This window comes from Triplophysa dalaica, chromosome 2 (genome assembly GCF_015846415.1).
Source record: "Triplophysa dalaica isolate WHDGS20190420 chromosome 2, ASM1584641v1, whole genome shotgun sequence".
Lineage (NCBI taxonomy): Eukaryota > Metazoa > Chordata > Actinopteri > Cypriniformes > Nemacheilidae > Triplophysa > Triplophysa dalaica.
In genome coordinates this window covers 5,822,391-5,841,085 of record NC_079543.1, presented here as the reverse complement: position 1 = coordinate 5,841,085, position 18,695 = coordinate 5,822,391, and the positions used below count along the sequence as shown (strand labels likewise).

Sequence of the window (18,695 nt, the reverse complement as noted above, 5' to 3'; positions counted from 1 at the left end):
CCAACAACTCAACATGTTGGACTGGTCAATATAAACCCAACAGTTGGGTTCATCCCTTTTTAACTCAACGCTGAGAACAAAATAACCCAACATTTTTTAGTGTGTAGTCTCATTCTTTTCTAGTCTTCATATTTTCGTCTGTCAAAGCTCCCGCTAACTTACCAAAACACAATGAATTGGATTTCCAGCCAGATCAGTGGCGGGCGCCTGCAAAAGCCTCCAGTTGCGGCCCTTGTTGTAAGTGATGTACGTCTTCACCTGGTTCTCCACCTTCTTATTAGCGATGAGCATACCCTCAATTCCCTCTACCTGAAAAACACGTACAAAAATTAACATCTATATCCGCCGTTCCCACGCTTTCCAACTGTCACCCAATAAAGACTCTAAATTACGTCCAGACACTTGTGCCCGCTTGTACGACAGCTAACCGAAGCTGCCTGACATACTCTAGAGAATTTTGAGGTATTACTCCTCCTGACAAGCATCTAACCCACTGCCTGGCTGCTCATTCTTGGCTTGAAACCAGTCCAAAGTTAGCAACGAATCATGACAGCGGTGCCAGCGACCCGTTTTTAATCGCGGCCAGCTAGCGGATCATGCTCTGCGGCATGGTCCGGCTCTGTAAGTGGCACTAATAGGGAGTGCATTTGACAGTGTCATAGTGACGGAGCCACATTGGACGGACACGACTAATGAGGTTCCCTTCTCCGCTGGCCAGCCGTGTCAATCACAACGGTAATTATTTATTATTCTTTAAGCTTCCATCTCTCCGTTCCAATGCTCTCCAGGAGGAAGAGTGGATCGTATTCAGCACACTCGGCAAATTGGGATTGTAGAAACATCTCTGATCGGCTCAGTTGATGGTGTTAGTTTGTCATTGGATTCCAAAAGATAAATTCTTATGCCCCTCATGAAACCTTGTTTGTTATAGTCTGGATGGCACATAAAAAGCATGTTAAGGGATAGTGTGAAAATATCAATTCTTCAATTCTTCTACAAAACACAAAAGATGTTTTAAGAACGTTGGCAACATTGGCACCCATAGACTTCCATTGTATGGACACAAAACCGCTGAGACATTTCTCGAAATAACTTCTTTTGTGTTCCACAGATGAAAGAAAGTCATAAAAGTGATCCAAATGAGGGTGAATAAATGATGATGTAACTTTTATTTTCGGATAAGCTACCTCTTTAAGAAGCTTATCAGGACACCAATTCAAACCAAGACAAAAATGTTGACACCAAAATAGATCACACACGCCCTGCCAGAAACATAATATACATTTGCAAGCAATTCCTCAAATAAGAAAATTAAAAAATGCAAATTAACCCCAATTGCCGCTGATCAATACACAGATAAATATGAAAAATGTCAGTCTCCATCCCTGTCTATCCATCTGGAGCTTCCGTGCAAAAAACGGCCATTACAGTTTTCAATAAGCATTAATGAAGACTGCTGTAAGCTATTAGAGATATGGACGGACTGCTGATTCAGTATTGGCAGGGTAAGCGTGCTTCGAGCCAGCCCTGGCACAGCGGCGGAGAGACGCATCATAACCTGTGCATTAATGAAACCATCCTCGCTCACGAACACTAATGGAGACTATTTTTAGCTTCCCTGATGGGGGGAGCAGTATTTCAACTTTTTACGTGGACGGCTGCTAATTTTAAAGCAATATGATATAGTATACGCTGAAAGCAGCCATATTCTAATGCTAATATTTTACTGCAATGAAGCAGGAATGGGTTTACGTGTAGAAATCGATAGGCGAGACAATTTATATGGAAAGCAAAAAGACGGGATTATACTTTCTGGTGTTTGAATATGGTCGTGTGTTAGAGAAACAGCAGGATCGATATTGAACTAACGTACGCCTGTAGATACCAGTTCTTTATTGTTCCACACATAATAATATTCATAAATGCACTATTCATTTTATTCTTTATTTAGAAGGATTGAAAATGAACATGTATCGTAAGCATAAAAATAAGTTAAATGTGAAATTGTTATTTGCTGTGGTTTTTATATTAATTAAAGTTAAAGGTGTTAAATATATGATGTTCCTGTCACTTTGTCTTTTATTTTGTATTAGCTGAAATTTCTTTCTCTCTTAGACATGGAATGGGTGTTTGACCAAAACAAATCATGTAAAAAAATATGACAAGTGTACACAGCAAAGCTTCAAAAAGACTTTCACAAAATGAGTAACAATTCAAGCTTTGCAGTGCCCACTTTTCATTTATACTAGGAATTTTTGTCTATCTAACCACTTTTTAATCATCACCATGCTGTTTTAATGCCATAAAAAGAATAAAAGTACATTTCAATAGAGCGTGCTGGTTTATCATAAGTTTGGTGCTTACAGTGTGGAAAAACATGAAAGTTGTTAAATGATGAATTCTTTCTGTGAACCATTCCATTAAAGAATACGCCCCTGTTGATACGTCCGTGCTTGGTTGGGACAAAATTTTTGATTTTGTGATTTATTAATGCTGTCATTAAACTTAATGCTTTTCAACGGATTTAAACAGATGTACATAACGGATTTAAACTACAAATTAAATTCTGCCATCATTTAAGTTGCTCCAAACACTCAAATTTGGCATCAACAGTCATTCAGCTTCAGTCGCCATTCATCGTCAATATTTGCTTGATTTATGTTTCACCAAAGAGCATTAGTCATAGTGGTTTAGAATGACACAAGGTTCAGTTAATGACACCAGAAATTTAGACTCGGCAGAAGTAACCTTTTAAGAGGACTTCAAATATTATAAATCAAACCCTATGAATAGAAAAGCATACATTATGTACATATATTATGTAAATAATATACACCAGATAGACCAGTAATTAATTTGAGCTACACAAAACATGAGCAGTTCCTCCTGAGTTAGCAACCTCTCCCCTGAAGGCCGCCCTCAACAACATTTAACTACGACTCAATTCATCGCCCTGTCTTCTCTGCTAACTTTCATTTACGCTTGCTAATTCCCAGAGGCTTAAAATAATGTTAGCTACGCTTGAGTACTGGGGCGAGGAGTGAAGTCTGACATGAATTTTAATGCGGCCCGAGGAACAACTAGCATCTAGCGTGTAGCCGCTGACTTGAGGGAGAAAGTTAGGGTGTTAACAAGTTAGCGATGATGTATGCCTCATAAAGGTCGATCATGCTGTTGCCCCCGAGGCTGCGGCTGGTCCTGACGTTCTCCAAGGCCAAAGTGAAGTACGTCCCCCGCAAGTCGGATATGTAGAGGTTGTACGTGTCATTCTGATTCCACTCCTGGACAGCGGTAAAGACCTGACTCTGATCCGTACTTACGATATGCATGTCCTGTAAAAAAGAGAGAGGAGAAAGGAAGAAAACAGAAGTCATTAGCGAAGACCCCTTGTAGGTTTCGTTGGGCAGGAGACACAGGATTACATGTTTGAAGAGGGCTCGGTGAAACATGTGCTGTAACGTATACCAAGCTGACAAGAGGATGGCAACTGAAAAAAAAGATCTAGCACTTCAGCTACACAGTAAAAAGAAAAATGTGCGGGTTCCCTTTATAATCCTCGTTTTCCAATTAACATTATTACCCGTCTGACCAAAAATTACAATGTAAACATTAATTACAGCACTAACTTTGCGTTAGCCTCCATGTTGTGCATTAAAAGTTTAATAAACAAACAAATACCCCCCCTGCATACTGCAGTCATATAAATGGCCTGTTTAATTTGACACATTTCAACATAATGCACAATCAAGAATATTTTTTGTGTTGATTTTTATTTGAGTCATTTATATTCGAGTCATTTTTAATTCATTTTAATGAATAAAAAGTAGAGATGCACCGATACTATAATCGGTAGCTGATTATAAAGAGAGATATGCTGATACCGTCTTAATTTTCTTAATGTTATTAATTAATATAATGACTATTATATAATGATTGATCGCAATTAATTCCATTCAGAATAAGATTTTGGGTTTACATAATATATATGTCTGTGTGCTGTGCATATTTATTGTGTATTTATAAACACTTATATACTGCATACACATACTGTACATGAATACATTTTTAGCAAATATTTATATGCATTTATTTATATTTAACAATCATTTAAATTATATATTTATGTTTATTTATTTGTATTTTTATGTTTAAAAACATATATGCATATAATTGTATATTGTAAAATCAACTGAATTAATATGTGCAGTACACAGACAAATCTAATGTAAACAAAAAAAATTCTTCTGGATGCGATTGATCTCATCGCTACTATTGATATAAAACATCAAATTGCTAATGTTTTTTTTTTAAATTTTCTGTATTCAGAACACAAACTCTGGCCCTGATCATTGCCTGTTTTTTTTTCAGCGGACAGCTTGATAAATTGCTTTGTCGACCAATACCGATTATTAGCCGATATATCGGTGCATCTCTAATAAGAACTGTTAGAATCTTACCTTGGGCAAAGAATACTTAGGAATTTTAATGCGTATGAAAGGTTCTCTTTGATAGGACACATAGTAACTCGCCCTGCCTGTGGTCGTCACCTGTGTGTAAAAAAAACATATCTTACATACCAAACGATGTAAATCACCACAACTGAAACATTTATAGACAGCGTAATTTGTAGTCTTGTACTGTTGGTGGATGCAAACCAAAAGATGATTATTTATAACAAATATATTTGACTCAAAACAGCAAACAGTCTTTAAATCTTGCTGAGTCACGTTTTAAGCCGATGAAGAAATCCTTCGTTATGCACTTGTGTATACGTGTGATACAACATTATTGTTTGTACTCAAAAACAACATATTTTATTATAATTCATTGCTGCTAATTTGTTTAAACCGTAAAAACAAGTTCCTGGCCTCATTTCTCCCATTTCATATACTGTCAAACCACTCATCCGTATCCCAGTTCTGTGAATATTTGTGATTTAATGATAAACTCAGGTTTTAAACTGCTGGCTTAGACCATCAAACCGAACTATAAACTCAAAGCGCTGATTCTGTATCCACAGGCTACTTGTGGTTCTCTTTCGACCATGATTTGCAGGATACTACTTGGTTTGTCGATGGCCTTTGCGGTTCAGGAGTGGAGAGTGTAAATATCTGGTAGGACGATCAATATTCTCATTATTCTCTGTCAGGAGAAATCTTTAATTCTCGCATGCATCGCGTCTACTCCCACCCGCTCGGCGGGGGATTGTTGGGACTAATGATAGCGTGTGAAGCAAATGCACACTGGTTGTTAGCATACGCAGCAGGAACTGTCAAAGTCTTGTCATATCTACAGTTGCACGAGGGGGGCGGAAAATAAATTAAAGAATTTGTCCGAAGCGCAAAAGGTATTTCATTTTGTCAAAGTAGCAGACGGGTTTAATTCGGCTGATCTCTTTTCATAATTTCAATTGGAAGGCACATATGAACCCAAAAGGGTTCTGACATGAACATGAAAATAAAATGGGTCCATGATTATATGACAGAAACAATTATGGCTCATAGCAGAGAGAGACTTGAGAGAGAGAGAGAGAGAGAGAGAGAGACGGTCTGATGAAACTTCTAAACAAACTGCATTTTCAACGAGAATCCAAAAATGGCTCTGCATGCAACAGAAGGTGCGGGCAAGATCGATGGCTTCCAGGGGCAGCTGAACTACGAAAGAAATTGGGATGATCGATTTTTCTGTTTCACATTCTTTGGACTGCGTCGCAGCATCACAAAACATCGGGATTTAGCATTAAACCATTATCGCCAGAAATTATTATCTCCTCTGCAAAGAGACGTCCAAGAAAGTTGTGGGTAAATGTTTTGAAACTTTTTTTCCCGTAATGCTCAAACTTAACAAATAATACCCATAATGCCAATATATAATTCCCAAACCTTTCAGTAAGGAACTGCCGGTGACTATATATCAAGCATAAAATACTTCATCTGTACTGTGCTAAGACAACACAATTGAACCTTATAATTTTACTTCGATAAAAATTTGAATTGAAAAAAAAAAATACACATAATTATATATAATTAAAATCCCATTTAAAAATTATTATCAATTCTAAAATCCTTACAATATTTCTCCCAAATTTAAACAAAAGTATTGTTCCTATTTGCATTTATTTACAAAAAAATGAAAACATGTCTCCAAAAATGACGCTATTTTTGCCTTCTGAGTTTAAAATCGTCTTCTAGCCAACATCAAAAGATGTGATTTGGCGATGTACTAGTACATCGATGACGCATCTTATTATTTCTTTTTATGTTGCTACAATGTAAAGTATTGAGTGTACAGCTTGTATAATGACGAACAAGTGTTTCTTCAATAAATTCTATACAAGTTTTTTGAAAACAAAGAAAACAGAGAAAGTGACGATCACCCGATCTTTCTTCTAACACAACTGGATAAACACAACTGGATAGCAGCGTAGTCGAGTAAGAACATCTCCCAGCATGCATCAGAACACCGACTATTTAATCACTGTCAGTGTAAACATCCCTTTAGGGTATTTTTCCTCACTTACTACTCAGTCACCAAATGAAAGGGTCAAGTAACTAAAACAATATCTTTGGTCTTTTTTGTGGTCTTTTATCCTCAACAAGGTGCACGATCTCAGGCATGTCTAATAAATCAACCCCTGTTTATTTCAAGGTTCCAACAATATCCTCACAAAACACTGAAGCTTTGAACCGAAGCACTGGAGTGATTTTAAACAAAAAAACGTAATATAAACCTCTGTTTCACAATTACAGTACAGATTATCCCAATAATAGCAAGTTGATAAAGGGATGGTTCACCCAAAATGAAATCATTTTTCTAACCCTCTTGTCATTTAGAACCCGAATGCCTTTCTTCCTTCCACAGAACACAAGAGAAGATATTTTGAAGGATGTTGATAACCAAACAGCGGTGGCACCCATTTACTTGAAACCAAAGCAGGTAAATGGCTGTTGTTCGGTAACAACATTTTTCAGAATATCTTCTCTTGTGTTCTGCCGAAGAAAAAAGGTCACACAGGTTTTAAATGACAAAAGGCTAACGAAATGATGAAAGAATTTTCATCTTTGAGTTAACTATCACTTTAAGACTTATTCAGCCCAAAGATGATAATATAACTACAAAGTTTTATTGACTATGATAACAAAACAGAGGAGCATTAAAGTTGAGGGATCAATCTGAGAGTTTTTTGACAACTAATCAAAATCTATTCCAATTTAAGGGCTTGAGCATTTAAAATGTAAAACTTCAGCCCACAAATTTACAACAAACATAATGTCATCACCCATAGGCATGGACGCTTCTATGCTTTTGGTTACAGAACTTCATTCAAGCCTAAAGTTGGTGTTAACTTTTGCGAAGACTGTGTTCAACAGCATCACTATTCTGCTAGTGCAGGTATAAACAAGTACCAAGGGAAATAAAAGATACAGAAGTTTTCAGTTAGTTCTAAGTAAGAATACTGTAGACTGAGAGATCCCAACAGGGTTGTTCTTTTGGGAATTCCTTATCGCAAAGAATAGCGGTAAGACAGAGTGCTGTTATTGTTTGACACACTGTTTCACTTTCATAAATTGAAGATACCATTATATAATACAAAAATAAATAAAAAGTTGAAAAAAATCGGTTATGCATGTGGTATTCAATAGACACCTCAACGACATTGAAAAGGATTTCATGGTTATAATGGGAGTTTTGTTGGTTTTCATGGAAATCTCTGGGGGTCTCTACTTGTTATGTGTTGGGTTATATTGGTGAGATGTTGTCTGATGGATGGAAACCAATAGAACACCATTAAATCCTACTGGGAAAAGGCCTAAAACATACTACATTAAGTCTTAGTATGACCTTTTGTAATGATTTCAATAGTAAACAGCTCACGCTTCATAACTATATTTCTAATGGAAGCCATCGTGTTTTTCAGTAGCATAGGTTTTAAGTCCACTTTCATATACTTTCTCTACCCAGAAATTTACTTTAAAAAATAAACCCAACCTGAAAATGATTCACTTGAATAAGAAGTGTGACACCTAGCCCCGGTCTTGTATCTGTATTCAATATCACAATGTACACAGTAATTTGTGACTCTAATGAGGGAAAGTAATAATTACACCTTTTCGCTCATTTCCACAAACCCCTGAGGGGTTTCACAGTTTTTGCACTGATTGTATGGGAAAATTCAGGCTTAATGAAATATTGTAAAATGTTAAATAAATCAGGAGGTTACGCACACTTTATGCCGCATTATCAAATGAACCAAAGTACTAAATACACAAATGTGAAATATGGATGAGGGGGAAATTTATAAAGGACCTTTTGAATTAGTAAGGTAAGATTTGCTCCATACCTGCAAGAATATGTATTCATCTTGAACCACGAGTGAGTTAGTCTCAATATATCCGGGAAATGGATACGTCCTGCTGGATTCAGAGCAGGCGTGAGCTCTGCATGTCACATACTGACAATCTGTTGTAAGGAGAGATATGAGAGGGACAGAAAAAAAGGAACGGAGCAGATAATTAGATTCTGGTGGTGCGTTCGGTCCAATAACCCCTATCTGGATCTTAGAATCTCCCAGGATGTCTCAGCAGCAGAGAACATTAGGTGATGGAAGATCTGTAATGAGGCCAATATTAACAAATAAGAGAAAGACAGATCAAGAGAGACAGACACTCTGAAGAAAGTCTGGATCCTGTATTAATCTGCTATAAAGTGATATTCCTATCGTTGAAGTTATCCTGTCTAACAGCCTGGAGGAATGATATTCTCCTCAGCATCATCTCTTTCCCAACAAGCCATCTAAACCCTGTTAAGAAAATGTGGTACCCAATGCAAAAATAATGAACAAAAGAAAGAAAGAACAAATATTTCATATATTTGAAAAACATATATTTCAATAAATAAATACAAATAACTAGGTAAATAAACAAATAGAAAATGTGGTGTAACTCATAACAAAGAAGAAAATAAAGAGAGAAAAAAAAAACCCAGAATAAAAGTCCCCCCCAAAAATGAGCTAAAGAAAGCACAAATCACAAAAGGAAAAAAAAGACAAAGAAAGTGCGAAAGAATGAACACAAAAGTTTATAGAGACAGACAGAAAATATATTTAAAAAAAAGAGAGAAAGAGAAAGAAAGAACAGAAGACAGAGCGAAAGAAAGAAAGAATTGAAACAGTAAGATAGAACTAACTAAATAAATAAATAGAGAACGAAAGAGCGTATGAAAGTATAAAAAGGATAAAGAATGAAAGAGAGAAAGGAAGAATGTACCAGCAATGTAAATCAGAAAGTAAGAAATAAAAACTGAATGAGAGATCAAATCAATACAAGGGGTGAAAGAAAGAAAGAAAGAAAGAAAGAAATAAGGAAAAAAGACAGACAGGCAGAATGAAGGACAGAAAGAAAGAAAGAAAGAAAGAAAGAAAGAAAAAATGTAAGATTGAAAGATTGAAAGAAAACGGGTGAGCGAAAGAACAGACATAAAGATAGTTAAAAAGAAAAAAAGAAAGAAAGAGATCATCAAAAAGGTCAGACGAAAGGATGAAACAGAGAAGGAAAAAAGACAAAGAAAGAAAGAAAGAAAGAAAGAAGGAAAGAAAGAAAGAAAACTCACTGCCTTCAGACGTATGGGCCTCCATGTGCACCAGATCTAATTCTTTGTCCAGTCCTATTACTGACCTGCAACACAGACACACAAGCACAAACAGAACAATTCTTTATTACAATGACAAAAAACATCCCGCTCCATCAAAGACGTCTTACTGAAGCTCCATTACATCCAGCAAAGTAAAATAAGAGTCGCAGGATGCCACTTTCCCAAATGTCAGTTGTTGGGAAATGGAATCACAGCACAGAGTACCAAAGCTTCAGAACGCCCGTACCAGGGGCTGTCATAGGGACACAGTACAACAGAAAATGAGACTATTGGAAATGTTATTGTGTAGTATGAGTGTTCACACAGTAACACGCCTCTTGAACAACCCTACCATTTACTACACCAACAGAATCTTCTCCTGCTGGAGTGGACCGTAGCACATACTCTCTCTGCGCCTCTCCAATACATTATAAACAGACCGGCTAATAGCTCCGTTCCCTCACCAAGAGTTTAAATGTCCCTCAGCGGCCACTACTGAGTCACAACAGCAGGGAATTGAGTTTGTACATTTTTTAAAACTGTCCCGAGTCATATTTTAACAAATATGTCAACTTACTCTCAGATGTTTCTTTATAAAATATTCAGCAAGCAGACTTGAGAAAAAGTTTGTATTTGCTCTCCATTTAATCACATTGACGTCCAGGAGAAATATTAACAAAATCACATCTGTGATCTGAAATCTAAAGGACGCACCACAACATGATCATATTCTTATCACGAGACAAGATCAAAACGGCGACAATTTCAAGCGTATCCATTTTCTAGATCACTCAGATTCCTTCCACGTGTTTAGACTTTGGCAAACTCAACCAGAAAATTGTACACCGATGACAATGTCTGAGAAATGGAGATGAGATTGTGACTATCACATACCAGTAGAAACGGTTGGGAGTCACTCGCTCGTGAACAAGTTGCCACTTTCGACCAAAGTCAAACGAGCTATAGAGCTGAAAGAAGAGAGGACAAAGAGAGAGAAAAACAGGCAGTGGTTAAAATATGCAATCACTCGCTTTGTTAACGTAAAGCTATGAAACCATGTGAATAAAACTGATTCGCCGTTGTGATTTAGATTCTATCACATAGTTGATTCATTGTGTGTGGAGATTTTTCAGGGCACGTCGTGGAGCATTTAACCACAGTGCTAAAATCACTTGTCATGGTTAAGATGACCGCCACCGTTAAACCACTTATTATTGGTCGGGTTTTTCTAGGTAATTTAACGTGTAGTGTGAACTTTGTTTGTGGTTTGCTTCATCTATTTTAAGAATTGTATGGTGTATGCATGAAAACCAAATATACTGCATATAAGCACAAAAGGCGTATATAAATACAACTTTTAATAGACAAAACAGTACATTGTGCTCAGAAAACATAGTTACAGTTAAAGTTGTACTTTCAGAACATTTGAACACACATACGCCTTCCTGTAGCTCAGTGGTAAGAGTATTGTGTTAACAGCGCAAGGTTGTGGGTTCAATCCCAGGGGATTACACATACTTAGAATCAAAATGTATAGGATAATGCAGTGTAAGTCGATTTGGATAAAAAAGTGTACATGTAAATGTAAATTGCATCCAACATTTACAACTCAAGATGTTCAGATACTTGGCTGCCAGCTCATGGTAAGGTAGTGTGGGATAGATAAATAGAGCATTGTTTCTGAACGCTAGATGAAAGTCCTAAAATATTAGTCAAACCTTGAGGTGTACCTGCTTTGTGGAGCACCTCTCAACAAACCTTCGGATGAAACTAAACAATTGAAAAGGGAAACAGCTTCTATATTTATTTTTCAACAAGGTTACCGAAAATTTCAGCGTGACCTTCACACTTCATGCACTTAATTCAGAATGTTTGTGGACTGTGTTGTGAATCCATCTCAGTGTCAAGCAGGCTATGTACTGAGAAGAAGAGGGAAGATAAAAAAACTACTCTGGCATCAATCAAGAGTTAGCTAGATGTAAAAAAGTAGTATCTTTCTGGAAAGGTTGCAGACACACATGTAGAGAAAAAAATTGAAAAATTATATATATATATGTAAATAAAATATATTACATAAACTTGTAAAATAAAATAAAAGTCATATATATCATTTACATTTATGCATTTGGCAGAGGCTTTCATCCAAAGCGATTTACATTGCATTATCCTATACATTTATACTTAGGTATGTGCAATCCCCTTGGATTGTTGACACAATGCTCTTACCACTGTGGTAATATATATGCATATATACCCGTTTATGTCACACAACTTAACATTTAAATATACTACTTTTTTGCATATCTTCAGAAAATACAGCCGCAGAAGTAATTAAAAGACCCTTTTAAAATGAATTTCTGCTTTTATGAACAATATTTTTTTTTCATTCGGTGACTAGTAACAATATTTCTCCAAATTAAACTATAATTTGTAATTGCAGAAGATGAAAACTGGTCAAAATAACAGAAAATGTTCAAAATGTTTTTTTTTCATGTGATAATCTGGACATTTATCACAGTTTTCATGTGTCTTGTCATACTGTCAGTCTTTTACATTGCTGTTGGATGACTTTGTCACTCCTGAAGTTTGATTTTGTAGAAGTTCAACAGACACTGAACTGAAATGGCCACAATACATATAGAAATGCTGATTATATGAAATTTTAAAATGGTCGTATAATATTTCTGCTGCTGTACATCAGATAAATGATATATCAGATTTATTCATGTGCTCATGTACAGTCTATACGTAAACATAAGAAACAAAACAGTTTAATACAATACAAACTAACAAACATGGAGTAAAACAAGAGTAGAAAACTAGTACAGAGATCACATATAAAATGGCACTGATCATTTAAGGTTGGGCTGTTAGCTGAAGCTAGCCGTACGTAAGCATACAATAAATGTGTAAAAATGGATTTATTTGGACTGCAAGAAGAATGCTCAAGGGAGTCCTAATGGACAGGATGAGTCTGCATGGGTCTGCCGGGAATTAATTTGGAGGTTAAAGCCAAGATTTCTAGCTCACTATGTGTTCTAGTCTGTAGGTATGACAACAGCTCAGACACCCCCTTCAATATTCAACTGCAGCTTTCTAGAACCATTAGGGATGATTTTCTGTATGCTGAGACAGACTGTATGGTGTAATTTTCTATGCACTACACAAGACCGATGTGGCGTGCTCGAGTGGATTGGAGTTTCAAATGTAAGCAGTTTTGACCATGCAAAGAAAAATACAACCTTATTTTACATAAAAAATATATACAGAATACAAAAATATGAGGTAATATTATTAAATAAAACTTCATACTTCAACACATTAAATAATTTGACTTTAAAGTTCCCGTTTCTTCCTTTTTTTCGAAGCATTGATTGTTTTTTTTGGGTGTTTGACAATGGCTGTTCATGTTAAAAAAAAACTTTATATTTAACATATTTTAAGTCTAGCGTCCACCGCTGTCTCTCTTCTCACGAAACGACTGGATTCCTTCCAGTTTCTTCAAAGTCCCGCCTTCCGAAATGCTCTGATTGGTAAAGCTGACCAGGTCTGTCATGATGGGTTCCCCACTTAGAGTGTGTGTGAAGATGTCCTGGGTGATGCAATATGGGTGATACCATATTAGCGAGTTCCGCTCCTCAAGCTGTTGTGATTGGTCAGTCCCCCTCTCAGTGCACGTGAATTCATAAGACTTAGCATTTAGCACTAGACAGTAGCAATGGCATCAACTTCACTTGATCAGGGCGGATCGATCGAAGTGTATCGGAGGTCTGCTAGTGCATATGCAAATGTCAATCTTTGTTTGAGATCACGTTTTTTGCTGCTATGGCGAGGGAAATGACACCGGACCGAATGGTGTCAGAGCAGTTATCACTAATAACAGAGTTGGATAATAAAACAAGCAGATTGACCAGGAGACCTCAAGCAGGACTTCAGAGGACGTTTCATAGAAGTGTTTTAGACAGAGGTATGCGCGCACACACACAATATCAGTGTATTACACAGAACAGCTTTCACAGCCGATGTTAAAGTCATGGACGCTGTTATTTGACCGTTGGTTATCTTAGAATGTGTACAGCTGAATTCTTAAAACCAGCTGTAGTAGTATGAAGAAAGTGAAAATAGTTTAGAGCATAGCGCAGTCAAATGTTTACGATCTCTGATAACCAAACACTACTCCAGCGGCTCTTCTCTAGGGTAGACTCTGCACCTTTTTTTGGCATGTTCCTTTGGGCGGAGGTAATTAAAAGCACTCGGAATTGTGACATCATGTACCCGGGAAGTAGAGGGCTGTAGTCCGATCCAGCCGTTCTCTGTAGACCTTGAAAAGCGAATTCTGTTAGAGCCAATATCTCGCTTGGTACTGATCATTTTGGAGGTATTATTTATAATCTAACAGCAACAGTACACACTTACTGAAGTTTGAAAAATGTGATCGCGGGGAACATGCTCTTTAAATCTAAAAAGAATTGACTTTAATACAACGAAAAGTTTTTTGGAAAAATTATGAAAGAAAAAACAAAAATAATCGTAAAACAAAAAGTACCTTTAAACTTAAAATTAAATCTGTGACATAATAAAGCCAGTAGAAAAACCCAGTTATACTTATAGGTTCTTCACAGTGATGCCATAGAAGAATCATTTTGGTTCCACAAAGAACCATTCACATAAACGTTCGTTAAAAAAACATCTCTTACTGTTTTATAATCTGAAGAACATATTTTTTACCACAAAGAGCATGTTTTGTGAAACAGAAAGGTTCAGATGTTAAAGGTTCTTTATGGAACCAAAAGGTTCAATGGCATCGAAGAACCTTTTGAAGCACCTTTTTTAAAGAGAAGTGGTAGTTATATTTTCCTTCAAAAATACAATAGTCTGTTTAAAGTGTCTGAGGACTGCTACGTCTTGACAAGTCAATGAATGTAAAAAGAACAGTACAAAGATGCTTAGCATTAAACGCTGCGTACCGACAGCAGCTCATTCAGAAACACTACTGACGCTTTTGATTGGTTTACTGCCTCCCTATTGTGTGAGCCACTTTGATTCTAGCCCAGAAGTAAATTGGGTTCAAAAAGGTTCAGACACAACAAAAAAGCAGAAATACAAAGAGCAGCGGAGGTACATCACGTCAATTAGATGTTTAACCAGCTGTTTTGCAGGTCATATTCTGATACTGTATCTTTAAAGTGAATCTCCACCACTCTGACAGCATGCTAGGCATGCTTTACATTTAAACACACCTTTTTTGACCATTTATTTACATTATATACCATTAGAATTAGCCAAATTACTCAATAAAAAAGAAAAATGACTCTGTTTATAAAAGCCTACACTGTATTTTTGAAATACGGTCAAAAAACGTAAAATTACAGGAAAAGACAGAAAATTTAATTATTTGGACTAGAAGCTGCAAGGAGAATTCTCAAGCGAGTCCTAATGGACGGGATGAGTGTGCATGGGTCTGCGGGGAATTCATCTGGAGGTTAAAGCCAAGATTTCTAGCTCACTATGTGTTCTAGTCTGTTGATATGACAACAGCTCAGACACCCCCTTCAATACTTTATCACTGGTTTCTAGAACCATTAGGGTTGTTTTTCTGTATGCTCAGAGGAACTGTATGGTGTAATTAAGTGTAAAATAAGATAAGAAAAAAATATCATTATAAAATTTCATAAAATAAAACAATAAAATAATAAAGTAAAGTATAGTATAGTAAAAATAATAAAATAAAGTAAAATAATAAAATAACTTCAACACATTTAAAAATGTAAAATGACTTTAATACAACAAAAAGGTTTTTGTAAAATAATTAAAAGAAAAAAGCAAAACAAAAATCTTTCTTGTAATTTTTTTTTACAAGAAAACATGGAAATCATGTTTTTTTTACATTTTATTCTGGTACCCTAACTGCCAGAAAAAAAAAATACAAATTTATTATTTACAGTTTATTTTTTAAATACAAAAATGTAAAATTACAGAAAAGGACAGCAAATATAAAGAGAAACACAAGGGAAAACTATTTGTCATATATCCTTATTTTCTGTCATTTTACAGGAACATTTTCTTATTTTATGGTATCTTATACTTACATTTCTTTTTTTCTACAGATTTTTTTTACAGTGAACTGGCAATATTATGAATGCTTAACACGCCAACAGAGTACTTTGTGACCTAATAACACTGCTTTTAATTCCCAAGCACTGCTAGTTCCTCCCATCTCACAGCTCGCCCAATCATTACAGAGAAACATCGATTGAACGTATCGATCAAAAGCCCGATGTCCAATAAACAATCAGACTGTTTCCAACACACACAGCTCTCACAACGCTCTCAATGACTCACAAAGAATCCCGGCATCTGCGTGGGACACAAAATGATGTGTTTAGAGCCTATTTAATGAACATCGATCATTAAAACTAATGCTACAGGTATGTGCCATAGACACCCATTCAACAACATATTTAATGGGGTTTATAGGCATCCATTGACTTTAAGGCCAAACTCATGCAGTCACTTCTCTCTTTTAATCCTTTGAATCAAAATGGCAAGAAAACTGTATTTCAATGAGGGGGCAAACCAGACTGAATGTGGAACATGAAGAACGGACTAGGGGTGCTTGTTTCCATCCATCGTCTTACGAACTATAAATTGCACTCATATTTTCCTATACATAACGCTGACAGAAGAAAAATGCCAGACATATTGAATATGTTCTTAAAAAAGTGCTCTGTGACCACTACACGTCGCTAAACACATGGCCTAATTTCCGCTGCTCTAATTGTGTTTCTGCATGCCCAGCCGCACAATTAATGGTAACGCCCGGTGCGTTCCTATTACAGTGATTGATGCCTCTGTTGATCCGCCCCCTGCTGGGAATAGCATGTTATTATTCTAGTCGTACAGCAAGAAATCAGTGACCCAGTCAAGGTCTGGCCTATTTCAACTGAGATTCTTTACGGTTATTGATAGCGAACAGAGATGAACTAAAAACAGGTGTCGGGATGCAGAAACTAAGAGTAGGTTAACAGTTTTCATTTTTGAGAGTGTTAATGAAGCGGGGTGGCTCCGGAACAACCCCATTTTGTACGGCTTTTACGTGAAGGTGACATAAAATCAAAGCGAATGCGGAAACTAGCAATTTTGGGAGCGCGGCTCTGTTAAATTAGCTCCACTTGACGTGTGGAGAGAGAACTGACATTTTTCTCATTGGGAAAATATCAGACTTCATTAGGCGAAGGGTTTGGTACCTTGTCAATTTATCAGACCTTTCAAAACAAGTTTGAAGGTGAAGCTTGTCGTTTTTCGAGGTTCAAAAGTGTTCTCTATTCCAACGTAACATGCAGACAATACCAGGTTTGTCATAAGTATACCATTTCTCTGTTATATTATCCTTAAAAGTAAAATTAGTGGTGATATCCGAATTTTTGCCTAGTTTTTTTCTTTTTACGTCCAGACAAGCACAACACAACAACAGTGGATCAACCAATGGCGTGAGTCTGGGGGAGGGCTTCCTGTCTGGCCAACCAAGAGCAAATAAATGATGTCATTATTTATTCATTCTCGTGTCTTTCCAAACCTGTATGACTTTCTTCCACAGAACACAGAAGAAGATAATTTGAAGAATGTTGGTAACCAATCTCCATTGGCCCACAGTTGACTTCCATTATATGAAACACATAACGTCTGAAACACTTGTCAAAATATCTTCTTTTGTGTTCCACTAGATAAAAAATGAACATAAGGGTGAATAAATGATGAAAGAAGACAAACCTATCCCTTTAAGAAAACATGTTTGAAAACAGGTAACATTATTCAATCCGGGTAGCAGCACAGAACAGTCAATCATAGTAAATCTCAATCACCCTAGGCCTTTCACATGTAGTCCAAATACACAGAATCGGGACGGCCCAGCCGTCCCTCGCTGCCCACTGGACCACTGGTTCCCTCATAAGCATAGACGTTGACATATTGTGCCGCTGGGTGAGCTCAACCTGTGCTCATTCATCAGCCGAATGACATGCTCAATTTTAAAAGCTCCGAGCTGTCACAAAGTCGGCTTCATAGCTTCCCACTTACATCAATAAATCACTAGCTGCGGCAGGGACCCGCTGCTGACAGCCAGCGACTGCCAACAGGACGACTCCTGGGCCTTCTAATAGGAGGTGAGGGACACGGGGGAGGAAGAGCTGATTTTAATAATGTACTTATAATGAAAAAGAAAATCTATAGCGCGTATTTGCATAACGCCCTGAACACTTGGATTATTTCCATTAAATTGTGATGGAGAGGGAACAGGGACGAGAAGAAGATCCTGGAAAAACGAGAAGGAAGCGATGGGTGAAAGAAGAGTAATTTATGGAAATAAAGTTTATCCTCTTGATCTCTTCATTCAAGTTCTCGTGAAAATATTTCGGTTTACAGTAGATTTGACAGTAGATTTTTGTCTTATTAATGTGTTGTGTTGGTAAAAGAAAAGGTTACCAAATAATATTATCCAAGATATTTAAAGGGACAGTTCGCCCAAAAATGACAATTCTGTCATCGTTTACTCACCTTCTTATCAATCCAAACCTGTATGACTTGCTTTCTTCTGCCGAACGTAAGAGAAGATATTTTGAAGAATGTTGATAACAGAACAACGGTGGTGCCTTTCACTTCCATTGTATAGACACAAAGCCAATACAAGTCAATGGGTACCACCATTCAATAAAAGATTTCTAAGATCATTAGAAACATTCCAAAGTGCTTCCAAACTTTCGGTTCTGTAACATCTATTTTGTGGCAGATGTTTCATTGGTTATCTGTGTTTAGAAACGCCAACCGTTTACAGCATTAAGTGAATGTTTATGATGCTGGGACTAACAGTAAGTTTCAGCGCTAACAGCTTGATCTCCAAAAGTTACAGTAGATATCAGCTACAGTGTTTCATTTATCCATCAAGCCCAACATGTCTATGCGAGCCAGGCAGGTGTCAGATTTTGCCTAATTTATGGCTTAAATTAGCGGCAGGAGGACACATTTATGGCTCAGGCGTGGAAGAATTTATTTGATTCAATTAAAAAAAT

At 36.7% G+C, this 18,695-nt stretch overlaps 1 protein-coding gene across 2 annotated transcripts in view; it reads right to left on the bottom strand.

The window, feature by feature from the left end:
- Positions 1 to 18,695, bottom strand: part of sorcs3a (sortilin related VPS10 domain containing receptor 3a) — a 181,905-nt gene that overhangs the window by 35,221 nt on the left and 127,989 nt on the right. Inside the window, exons 5-10 of one of the 2 annotated variants that reach the window (XM_056773193.1) lie at positions 10,525 to 10,598; positions 9,610 to 9,674; positions 8,342 to 8,460; positions 4,458 to 4,547; positions 3,153 to 3,332; positions 163 to 309 (exon numbers count right to left, since the gene is read on the bottom strand). In XM_056773193.1, coding sequence (XP_056629171.1) covers positions 163 to 309; positions 3,153 to 3,332; positions 4,458 to 4,547; positions 8,342 to 8,460; positions 9,610 to 9,674; positions 10,525 to 10,598 — 675 coding nt within the window. The remainder of the gene's footprint in view (positions 1 to 162; positions 310 to 3,152; positions 3,333 to 4,457; positions 4,548 to 8,341; positions 8,461 to 9,609; positions 9,675 to 10,524; positions 10,599 to 18,695) is intronic. The other variant, XM_056773202.1, reaches the window with a different exon arrangement.